The sequence below is a fragment of the Callithrix jacchus genome, chromosome 9 (genome assembly GCF_049354715.1).
Source record: "Callithrix jacchus isolate 240 chromosome 9, calJac240_pri, whole genome shotgun sequence".
Taxonomy (NCBI): Eukaryota; Metazoa; Chordata; class Mammalia; order Primates; family Cebidae; genus Callithrix; species Callithrix jacchus.
In genome coordinates, this window is record NC_133510.1 from 93,082,923 (window position 1) to 93,095,780 (window position 12,858).

General features: G+C 32.8%; 1 protein-coding gene across 6 annotated transcripts in view; it reads left to right on the forward strand.

Annotated features, from left to right (window-relative positions):
- Positions 1-12,858, forward strand: part of CEP290 (centrosomal protein 290) — a 90,744-nt gene that overhangs the window by 32,494 nt on the left and 45,392 nt on the right. For all 6 annotated transcript variants that reach the window (XM_035257203.3, XM_054238710.2, XM_054238707.2 and 3 more), the window contains 7 exons: positions 942-1,057; positions 2,872-2,974; positions 3,065-3,295; positions 4,591-4,764; positions 7,677-7,788; positions 10,896-11,101; positions 12,032-12,183. In XM_035257203.3, coding sequence (XP_035113094.3) covers positions 942-1,057; positions 2,872-2,974; positions 3,065-3,295; positions 4,591-4,764; positions 7,677-7,788; positions 10,896-11,101; positions 12,032-12,183 — 1,094 coding nt within the window. The remainder of the gene's footprint in view (positions 1-941; positions 1,058-2,871; positions 2,975-3,064; positions 3,296-4,590; positions 4,765-7,676; positions 7,789-10,895; positions 11,102-12,031; positions 12,184-12,858) is intronic.

Consider the following 12,858-nt stretch of genomic DNA (forward strand, 5'->3'; position numbering starts at 1 on the left):
TGTGAGTATACTTGTGTTATAACTATTACTCATTTTTATTTGAAAAATTACAGTAATTCATTTTTTTCTCAATATTGGGATTTTTATGTTATCTAAGTCAGGTAGGGACAGCCTTAATTACTTATTAGAATATTGTGTTATAATATATATTATTTTTAAATTTGTAATTTTAACACTATTATTTCTCTTATTTGTCTGAGGTATGGGGACACAATTAGCAAATATTGGTAGTATGGCATTATTGTATTTTTTGAGATAAAATCCATGTTTTTTATCATGAAATATATGAGAAGCATTGTAGTAGATTAGAGAGTACCAACTGGGATCTGAAAACCTGGTCAAACTGGCAAAACAGGTACTTGGGCTCTCAGTCCTAATGCTATATAAAGCTATAAGCGTGGCAAGACCTTTGGAGTCAGACAGATCTGACCTCAAATGTTGGATCTGTATGTATGGAAAGCCCCTGACAACAAGCCTGGCATATTTGCTTGATAAAAATGATTGCCAAATTACTGTTAATGAATTTTTGGCTATTGAGTAAGTTATTTAATCCTCTTTAAGTTTCAATTTTATCTTTAAAATGAAATAATTGGAAAGGATAATTTGAGTAAGGGTATGAAATTATGTGTTCACAAGAGAGTATGTGGCCAAGTGACTAGAGATAAATTTGTAACTATTCTACCTAATAAAAGTTTATGATCTGGACATTTGTGTGCTAATTGCAACTATCATACATGATAAAAATAATTTTACTTGTTGTTTAGTACTCTGTTTTCTGCCTTAAACTAAAATGTTCAAAATACAGAAAAATGATCTGTGTTGCTTAAGGATTTGGTGACTTTTAACTTTTCTATAACATTGTCAGAATATGAATTTATAATTTCAAATTCAAAATGTATTCTGATTTTTTTTTGCATTCTTATTTCTAAACCACTTTTCAGGAACTAGAAAATAAAGAAAAAAAGTTAAAGAATTTAGAAGAATCTCTTGAAGACTATAACAGAAAATTTGCTGTAATTCGTCATCAACAAAGTTTGTTGTATAAAGAATATCTAAGGTATAGGTATTAGCAAAACTTTATAAATACAATTGCAGTATATTCTTGTTCATCGTGAAAGTAACATAAAAATAATTGCTATTTTGTTTTGTTCTTCCCTTCTGCTTCTTCCTTTCCAATTTTTTGTATTTTATTTTACTCTGGTAACTACTGTCAAGTACATGTTTATAGAGACAGTGTAGGGTATTGATTACATTAAGCCTGGGATTATCCTGCCTGGGTTTGAATCTAGACTTTAATATTTGCTTTTAATAAGAGCTTGAGCAAGTTGTTTCACCTATCTGTGTCTCAGTTTCCTTATCTGTAAGTTTCTTTGCAAGTAATACCCTTTTTATAGGATTGTAATAAAATGTAAGTGAATTAGATGAAAATGCGAGACAAGTGTGTGGCGCATATGACCAGTTTGTAAATGTTAGCTGTTGTTAGCATCATACATCATCATCATCATCACCATCATCCTTGTTCATATATGTTTCTAGGAAACTAACATATTTCTCCTTATTCTGTCATCTTCTCTATATCAATAGAATGATTTCCTTACTAGGAATTAGAATACCTACACAAAGGTGATTCAGACACTAAGAATAATTATTATCTGACCTAAACAGAACCACAAAGCTAATTATAGGGCAGGTCATATTTCAGGGTTGTTGTTATCACCTATGATGGTTGTAAAATAGCTGCATGAATTCAAGAAAGATGGAACTGTGCCCATTGAGAAGAGGAGCATTTTTATCCACATAGGTTTTGTTTTTAAATAAACATTTTTTCTGGTGATATCTGGCAGATGTTCACTCTGATCTCATTTGCTAGAATTGGGTCACATGCCCAAGTCTGAACCATTCAGCAGCAAAGAGAATGATACCACTATAATGGGTTTATCCCAAGAACATTACAGATGGTTGTGGAGTGTTCATGTGTAGACAAAATAAAAAAAATTGAATTTGTATATAAATATGTTTTAAATTACTTTGGAAATTCAAAAGTAAGAATTTATGGTATACAACATGGTGTTCTATATATGTATACTATGGAATAGCTAAATCAAGCTACTTAACATATGTATAATCTCAGTTACTTGGGGTTTTTTTTTTTTAGACAGAGTCTTGTTCTGTCACCCAGGCTGGAGTGCAGTGGTGATACCTGGGCTCACTGCAACGTCTACCTTCCCGATCCAAGTTATTTTCTTGCCTCAGCCTCCTGAGTTGCTGGGATTACAGCATACTTCTTTTTTTTTTTTTTTTTTTTTGTAGTGAGAACACTTAAAGTAGACTCTCTTAGCAATTTTAAAGTATATAATATACGGTTATTAACTTTAGTCACTATTATAAGATCTCTTGAACTATTCTTAACTCAAATTTTGTGTCCTTTATACATCTTCCTTTAAGTTAATTACTTGTGATGTGTTTGTATTCAAAATATTTTATAAGCATTTAACACCCAAATTTGAGACTGGGGTCAGAATGTTGGAATTTGATTTCTAGAATTAGTATGGGGTATTATTTTCCTACTTTTTTTCTAGTTTCAATAAAATATTGGTAAGATTCAGCTTCAATTATATTATATCCCTTTTAGTGGTGAATCAGGGAAGAACAAAAATAAGTTGATAACTTTGTTGCCTTGCATTTATTAAAAAAATTTTAATTCTAGGCTAAACCCATTTCAATTAAATTTTAATTTCTTGTGTTTTCAGATGCTGAATAGCTATGATATCTCTTGTGTTAAGAAAACTTTAAATTTGTATAATCTGAAGTTTTCTTGTAAACATTTTATTAGGTTTACAGTATTGTGTTTTTGTTTTGTTTTGTTTTTAGTGCAAAGGAGACCTGGAAAACAGAATCTAAAACAACAAAAGAGGAAAAGAGAAAACTTGAGGATCAAGTCCAACAAGATGCTATAAAAGTAAAAGAATATAATGTTAGTAAAACATTTTTAACATAACTATACAGTATTATACAAACTAGGATAGCCAAATTCCACATGTAATATGGATGTATCTTTGTGCAGAATTTGCTCAGTGTTCTACAGATGGATTCGGATGAAATGAAAAAAATACTTGCAGAAAATAGTAGGAAAATTACTGTTTTGCAAGTGAATGAAAAATCACTTATAAGGCAATATACAACCTTAGTAGAATTGGAGCGACAACTTAGAAAAGAAAATGAGAAACAAAAGAATGAATTGTTTTCAATGGAGGCTGAAGTTTGTGAAAAAATTGGATGTTTGCAAAGATTTAAGGTACATCTGATTCTTACTTTGCTCTTTCTGAGTATGAAAAATTTCAAATATGAAGAAGGTGGGATGGTATCAATAATGCTTATCACCTAAATGAATAGTTAATATTTATTAACACTTTGCCATAGTTGCTTCTCTGGTTTTTGTAGGAATGTTTGAATTGCAGACATTCCTCCCCTAAATATTTTTGTACCCTTTTGAGAAAACCTTTTTTCTTTACATAGCCATGGTAACTTTATTATATCTAACAAAATTGACAATGATTTTTTAATATTGCCTAATACCCAGATTTTAGTCACATTTCCTACATTTTCCAATCAAGGAATAAGCATTTGGATATTACATGTCATAATCTTTTTAATGTAGGATACCCCTTTTTTTCTCTGAAAAATGTTTGAAGATATATCTGGTGTGTGTGTGTGTGTGTGTCTGATTTTACTTGTTTCTCTGTCCCTTGTATTACTAAAAGTAAGGTCAGAACCCTTGGTTAGATTTAGGTTTAAATATTTTTGGCAAGAATATGTCATAAGGAATGCTCTATACTTTATATTGCATCACTTCAAGAGTATCTGCCTGTTCCATATTTGTAATTGATTACTGTGTTAAGGAAAAGACAAGCAGACCGGTGTGGTGGATCACGCCTGTAATTTCAACACGTTGCAGGCAGGAAAATTGCTTGAGCCCAGGTGTTTGAGAACAGCCTAGGCAATATAGTGAGACCCCGTCTCTACAAAAAGGTTTTTTTTGTTGTTGTTTTTTTCAGTTAGCTGGGTATGGTGGCACATGCTTGTAGTCCCAGCTACTTGGGAGGTTGAGGTGGGAGGATCACTTGAACCCCAGGAAGTTGGGCTGCAGAGAGCCATGATCATGTGCCACTGATCTCTAGCCTGTGCACCTATATAACAGAGTGAGTCTCTCTCTTTTTTAAAATAAAAAAAGAAGAAGAAGAAAAGACAACCATATACCTCCATTATTAAGCAATTTAGTTAACTGGTAATAATTTGGTACCATACAAATAACAAATTATATATCAGTCCTAATGGTTTTAGCATCCACTGATGATTGTTGCCTAATTCAATTATTAGGAGTTGCAAACATCATAATTTTCTAGTTATATTTTGCACTTACATTGATTAACAGACATGCTTTTGTAACATGGGAAATCACATATTTTTAAAATGGTTTTAAAATCTGTTTTGCTTTCAGTTGTATTATCTTGTATTATCTTTCTCAAAAGTGGCTAGTGCTTGACCAGAAAAAAGGCACCAGCATAACTCAGTGTATCTTTATTTACATAGGAAATGGCCATTTTCAAGATTGCAGCTCTCCAAAAAGTTGTAGATAATAGTGTCTCTTTATCTGAACTAGAACTGGCTAATAAACAATACAATGAACTGACTGCTAAGTACAGGGACATCTTGCAAAAAGATAATATGCTTGTTCAAAGGACAAGTAACTTGGAACACCTAGAGGTAAGTTTGTGTGATCCTTGAACCTTGTGATATTAGTCATTTTTCTTCAATATCTTTGTGTTTGGATGGATTTGGCAGATTTTAGTTAAAATTTGTCTGCATTTACATAAATTTAGCAGAGATATAATTATCCATATTATTCATTCGGTTTAGTTATAAATATTTTGTTCCCAAATATCAACACAGACACATATTATCTATCTATAGTGGTAAAATACTTCTGAATGATTATCTAGATCATTCTCCTGAGGTCACTTGCATGATTTAGCTGAATCAAACCTCTTTCAACCAGACATCAAAGAGAAAAAGGAGCATGAAACCGGTAGAATATTGTAATCAAAGGAAGGAAGTACCCATTCAGTACCCATCCCTTTCTCTTACCCCTGTACCCAGAGCAAACTATTCTCCTGTGGTCCCTGGATTTTGTTCTTTGGAATGGATGTAGCCAGCAGTTACTGAAATGTTAAGGGCTCTTCCTGGATCATCGATGTACTCTGTAAATTCTCATCATTTTTTATTGTAGAAGTAGAAAGGACTAGAGTAGAGTATCATAAGTTACAATCGGTGAATATGGCTCAGACCCTTTACAGTTCTCATATAGCCACTTGAACTCCATACCTTTTACTGCAGACAGAACAAGTTCCTGATTTGTTCGTCTTCCTAATCTGAAATAGGGGCTTGGGTCTTTTGGATTATTCTTATCTAAGATCCTCGCACAGGAGTAGAATAAGATCTAATTCTATTAGCTCAAAAGCTTTGCTGGCTCAGAGAGACACATTCAGTAAATGAAAACATTGTTCTGAGTAGCTTTCATGACTCCTACTAAATTATGAGACATGTTTATCAATATTACTTAGAAGTAGTCATGATCAGTTTGCTTTTTGCTGCTTTGCCAAAGAGAGGTGATTATGTTAATTTTTATATAAAATTCTGCCTTTTTAGGTATGGTAATAATTTATTTTTTTCCATTCTCCATGTCCTTTGTCCTATCCTATAGAGCATTAGAAAGCCCTAGTCAAGAGATGTCTTGTAGATAATGTATACATGAATGATTTTTAACGTTATCATTTTCTCAAAGAATATTTTTTATCTTTCCTCAAGAGTTTTTTTTTTTTTTTTTTTTTTGAGATGAAATCTCACTCTTTCACCCATGCTGGAGGGCAGTGGCACGATCTTGGATTACTGCAACCTCTGCCTCCCAGATTCAAGCAATTCTCCTGCCTCAGCCTCTGAGTAGCTAGAATTACAGGCATGTGCCACTATGCCTGGTTAAGTTTTGTATTTTTAATAGAGACAGGGTTTCGTCACATTGGCCAGGCTGATCTTGAACTCAGCCTCCCAAATAGCTGGGATTACAGGCATGCACCACCACGGTTGGCTGAGTTTTTATATTTTTTATAGAGATGAGGTCTCACTTTGTTGCCTGGGCTGTTCTCAAACTCCTAGACTCAAATGATTCTCCCACCTCAGCCTCCCGAAATACTGGAATTACAGGTGTGAGCCTGAGCCACTGCAATGGCTGATATTGGCCTTTTTTTTTCTTTTTGAGACAGAGTCTTGCTCTGTTGCCCAGGCTGGAATGCAGTGGCAAGATCTCAGCTCACTTCATCCGCTGCCTCCCAGGATCTTGGCTCACTGCATCCTCTGCCTCCCAGTTTCAAGCAATTCTGCCTCAGCCTCCTGAGTATCTGGAATTACAGGAACAGGCCATCATGACTGGCTAAATTTTGTACTTTTAGTAGAGATGGGGTTTTACTATGTTGGCCAGGCTTGTCTCGAACTCCTGACCTCGAGTGATCCACCTGCCTCAGCCTCCCAAAGTGCTGGGATTACAGGTGTGAGCCACCGCGATCAGCCAATGTTGACATTTTTAATAGATTTTTTGTTTGTTTACTTGCTTATTATCTGCTGCCTTTCACACTCTGGCCATATCTTACCACCCCCCACCCCCACCCCCACACACACATAGGGACTGAATGGGCAGAACTCTGAAGGCCAGAATTTTGTATTTCTTTTCATTATGAACATCTGTCATCTGTCGCTGATGGCATACTAGGACACTCAGCAACAGTGTGCATGAAGGAAGGAAGCTCTAGTTTTGTAAAGATTGGAAAACTCTTGAGTATTACAGCTTAGCCAAAAGGAATGTACAGCTTTAGTGGCAGAAGCTAATATTTAGAAATTGAGTACATCAAAATCCTTTGTTGGATAACACAGGATTTTGATAATTATTTTAAAATAATATTTTACATTTTATATATATAAATATTTTACATTTTATATATATATATATATATATATGTATTAGTCCATTTTCCTGCTGCTGTGAAGAAATACCTGAGACTGGTACTTTGTAAAGGAAAGAGATTTAATTGACTCAGTTCCACAGGGCTAGGGCAGCCTCAGAAAACTTACAATAATGGCAGAAGGGAAGAAAACATGTTTCCTCTTCACATAGTGGCAGGAAGGAGAAGAATGTGAGTGGAGCAAAGGGGGAAGCCCCTTATGAAACCATCAGACCTTTTGAGAACTTACTATCACGAGAATAACATGGGAGAAACCACTCCCACGATTCCCACTGAGTCCCTCCTACAATATATGAGGATTATGGGAACTACAATGCAAGATGAGATTTGGGTGGGGACACAGACAAACCAAATCAGTGTGTATATGTATACATGTATTTTACATATATATGTATATATGTATAGATATGTACACATATATGTATGCACGTATTATGTATATGTATACATGTATTACATATATGTATGTATATGCGTATGTATTATATATGGAGGAAATTCTAATTTTGTAATCTAGATTGTGAGTTTTAAGGAGATGTTATGTCATTTTGTACTATTGATCTGAATGACAGTATAGTTGCTTAATGACATTTTTCTTTTATTCAGTGTGAAAATGCCTCCTTAAAAGAACAAATGGAGTCTATAAATAAAGAACTGGAGATTACCAAGGAAAAACTTCACACTATTGAACAAGCCTGGGAACAAGAAACTAAATTAGGTAAGTCTTATAACTCTGATAATATAAAATGATTAACATCTAATAGTGAATATTTTTTAATGTTCCTTTTTTATACTAGATTAAAAAAATATTTTGACTACAAAAAGAACTTTCTGCCTAACAGTTTTACTTAGGCAGATGAATAATCCCATACTTGCTCCCACCAAAGTTTGGTTTTTAGTCCTTAAGTTAGATTTGTTTCTAATGAAATTATACATGTTAAAAATTTATGACTAAGCATTAGCTACTTTGAACCATTTAACAATTAAAACTGAGGATATTTTAATAATGGTATTATGATTTCTTTCACTTAATGCAAGTTATATTAGTTATATATCACTTGATATTTTTAAATGAAAAGATCACCAGGAAACGTCAAAGAAAATTGGAGAAGTTCTATTTCTCATAGTTTCATTACTATATTACCGTATATTTTTGCTGCTATATGCTTACATATTTTATATATTTTAAATTATTGTAAACATTGTTCTATACTGTATTTAGATAGTAATATCAAAAATATTTTTGTGGCTGGGCGCGGTGGCTCACGCCTGTAAGCCTAGCACTTTGGGAGGCCGAGGCGGGCAGATCGCCTGAGGTCAAGAGTTTGAGACCAGCCTGGGCAACATGGTGAAACCCCATCTCTACTAAGAGTATAAAAATTAGCTAAGCATGGTGGCAGGCACCTGGAATCCTAGCTAGTCAGGAGGCTGAGGCAGGAGGATTGCTTGAACCCAGAAGGCAGAGGTTGCCGTGAGCCAAGATTGCGACACTGCACTCCAGCTTGGGCAACAAGAGCAAGACTCTGTCTCAAAAAAAAAAATTGTGTTTTATTCATCACACTTGTAAATACCTATGCAATATCCTACAGTGTTTGAGTGATTAAATCACTACCCTTTAATATTTTTGCTATTGCTTATAATGTCACAGTGAACATTTTCATGTATATCTAACAGAGATATTACTGTTTCAGAAGGTGTTAAAATCTTTAGTTTTCCATATTAATTTTTCAAGTAGTAGTTATCCTAGTTTGTAGGATTTTCATAATTTTATCTCATTCATTGTGCTTCATAATTTTCAAATAAATTTGCTGCTTTGGATGTGGTATTTTCCTTTGTTTGTTTCCTAAACCTTAGAGCTATTCAAGGTTTTTATTACTACATACAACTTTTCTCTTAAATTGGTAATTAGACACTTGGTTTAGAGAAGCCTAACATTGAGAAATCTTAGATAAGCTACTTTAAGAAATGTAATTTTTGCCTCAATAAAAGATTAAATATGAATTGGCTTTTGTGTAGTATTTACATGGAAGAAGATATCATTTAAATGAAGACCTAAAAGAGTATTTCATACAATTTTAGTAGCTTCTTTTTATTTCATCATCTTTATTTTTTAAAAATGCTGAATTCCCTACAGGAATTCTTTAATTTTCATGTGTCTTAATCTATTCCATATAAGGATTTACATCACCTAAGTTTTAAAGAGTGTTTCTTTATTCCCTGTTGCCCTTATATTTTTGTTTAAAAATGTCACATCATTAACTTTTTTTCATCTAGGAATTTATTAGTGTTTGGCTGTTGTGCTCTACTCTCTCTTTAAGAAAACTCCAAACCCTAGAACACATAAGATGGCCAATCTGCTTCAGCCCCTGTAATGTGCTTTTCTCTTCTTATCAGAGTTTAGCACAATGCAGAATGGAGAAGGACTCCTTTATATATTGGCATTTAGTGCAGTATTTTTCTATATGGTGCTTAAGATTACTTGAATGAGTCTTTATTCCGTAATGAACTAATTTACTAACACTCTTAGCTCCTGTTAGTGATCCATTATTGTTAGTTACTTGATTACTGCTTCCAATAGCTATTCTAAAATAATAAATTTTAAAGAGAAATACAGAACATAATGAAGTACTTTTTAAAACCAAGATAGAGACCTTTTTTTTTTTCAGGAAATATATATTACTTTGAGAAAACCCAGTTATAAAACTCTAACTTATGAAGCTGGAAAAATAGGAGGGGGCAGTAATGGTATTGTCAAAGGCTGTTTACAAAATGAATTGGTGCTGAGTTGCTTTGTTCCTTTAAATAATTGGCTACCCTAAACACACATGAATTTTAAGTTGCTGAAAAGCAAAACACTCTACCAAATTTTGTTTTTTCTGGACCATGTTTGTTATACAAAGCAAAAGTATGTTTTCTTCCTCCTCCTCAAAAAATGGCTAACTAATGACACTCCTATGCTATGCCTTTTTATGGTAAATTGGCTTTTAATTCTCTTTCCATTTAGCCACAGACTTTTGTGTCCAAAGACAAGCTAAATAACTACATATATATGATTAAGGCATGACAACTAATAAAAAAATATAAAATATTTGATATTAGGTCTGTATTGATATTACAATCATAGCAGAAGGGAAAGCAAACACATTTCTTCTTTACATAGTGGCAGGAAGACTCTCACAAGAATAGCATGAGGGAAACCACCCCCACGATTCAGTTACCTCCCACTGACTCTCTCCTACTATATATGAGGATTATGGGAACTAGATGCACAATGAGATTTCGGTGGGGACACAGCCAAACCATGTCGGTACAAAGACCAAATAATACTCATAGTTAGACAAGATTATATTTGGTAGAATCTATCAATCATATGGTTTCATATTTTACTTTTCAGCTCTATGAGATTAAAAATCAAATCATTACACTTATATTCACAGTCATTTTGCTTTACTCCATTGCTTCTCATATAGTTTATCTCGTTTCAGCAAAATGTTTACTTGCCATTTAAAAAATTTATTATATGTGATACCTCTACACTAAGTCCTTTATTGTTAGTTCCACAATTCTGTGAGGGAGGAATAGGTGTTTTTTTCTTTAATCATTTGATTGATGAAGAACATTAAGTTCCACAGAGATTAAATGGTATAGACATCAAACAGTCAGGAAATAACAGAGCTGAGATTAGAGTCCAGGTTTGATAGAATTTGGAAAGCTAATGTGCTTTCCATAGAACTATACTGCTTTCTTATATACAGCATCTAAAATATCTGAGATAATTTTAATATAAACAACATGAGATTGACTTAAGTATTTTATTGCATATAGGTAATGAATCTAATATGGATAAGGCAAAGAAATCAATAACCAACAGTGACATTGTTTCTATTTCAAAAAAAATAACTATGCTGGAAATGAAGGAATTAAATGAAAGACAGAGGGCTGAACATTGTCAAAAAATGTATGAACACTTACGGACTTCATTAAAGCAGATGGATGAACGTAATTTTGAATTGGAAACCAAATTTGCTGAGGTTTGATATGTTTTATCATAAATTAGAGAATAAGTATTAGTCTTGGTAGACATTGTATTATTGTTAAGAGGTTTGTTTGTATCTCTGAAATAGCTTATTAATATAGTGCTGTGTTTCATGTAATGAATACATAAAAGATTTAAATCTGAATTGTTTAAAACAAAAGAAAGTATTTCTGTAAGTTCTTGTTTCTCACCAATGTTATATTGTTAGATTTAATATATGAAATGTTATTTACTAAACAATGGAATTGCCTTTCACCACCATCCCTTCATTTAACAAATATTTATTCATTGCCTATTACATATCAGACCCTATGTTGGGACTGGGAGTATAAGCAAGAAACAAAACAAGACAGTAATCTCTACTTTCAGGGACTTTACATTCTAATTGGAGGTTTTATATTTTTGATGTGGTCAGAATCATTAAACTGCGTGACAGTACATGTAGTTTGCAAGTATTTAACAATTTATGATTAAACACAACTCTTACAGTGTTTGCATACCTTGAGATTTAATGTTTTCCAAAGCATTTATATCATTTTTGTTTTAACTATGTTACTAAATCTATATGAATAAGATTTTATTAACTCATTTGGCTTTCTTTGTAGGTAATGTAATTGAAATAAAATATAATGAGCAGATTGCATGCTAAACAAAGTAAGAATATTACAAGTTCAGATATCATTATATAATGAGTTGCCTAATAAAAATGACTTTTGGTGGATTGGAATATAACCGGAGTTTCCATAATTTGTTTCTGATTCTTTCGTCTTTTACCCTCCTTCATTCTGTTCTTAACATTTCACACTCAATTTAATATCTGGACTAAGGTCAAATAAAGAGGATTACAGTTCTTTAAAAGCTAAATTACAAGGAAAATCTCACCCAAAATTGATGTATTTGAACATTTTTTGTTGCATTTTCTTAGCTTACCAAAATCAATTTGGATGCACAGAAGGTGGAACAGATGTTAAGAGATGAATTAGCTGATAGTGTGAGCAAGGCAGTAAGTGATGCTGATAGGCAACGGATTCTAGAATTAGAGAAGAATGAAATGGAACTAAAAGTTGAAGTGTCAAAGTAAGTGCATATAATCATTTTAGTCATTTGACTGGATGTATCTCCTCTAATTTGTCTTTGAGAAGCCCAATTACAAGTATACAAGGATAATATTTGTAGTGGTAATTGATACTGATTTATTTTTATAATAACAGGATTAAGTAATATTAAGATTGGTTTTAACAGGGTTAAATAATAATATTAATGAGGATAATATTTTTAAAGAGAAAGTGACCTCTCAAGATTTACATTTTTTAGAGTTCAGGAATATTATTGCAGAAACGTCCAGTTCTTTCACATACTGATTTTTTGGGAAAGAGGTGATGGATAAGGAATGGTTATTTAGTGTATTTAAACCTAAATTTCTTCACCTTAATAAGGAAATAATAGTACCTCTTCTACTTGGTTCATAAAGTTGCTGTAAGAATATGATAAAAAAAATTCAGATTTTGATTTAGTTTACATTTATTGGGCATTTACTATGTACTACGCACTGTGCAAGTTACTAAATGTCTACAATTATACTTAACCTTGAGGCTATATTTTGTTTTTATTTTACATGAATAAATATTTCCTACTAGTTTAGAACACAAAATATATATAAGGAGTAAATACTGTGTGCCAGCTATATGCTGTATTTTCATTCTCTTTTGTAATTAGGTGATACTTCAGTAGAAAAGTATAAGGACCACTTAG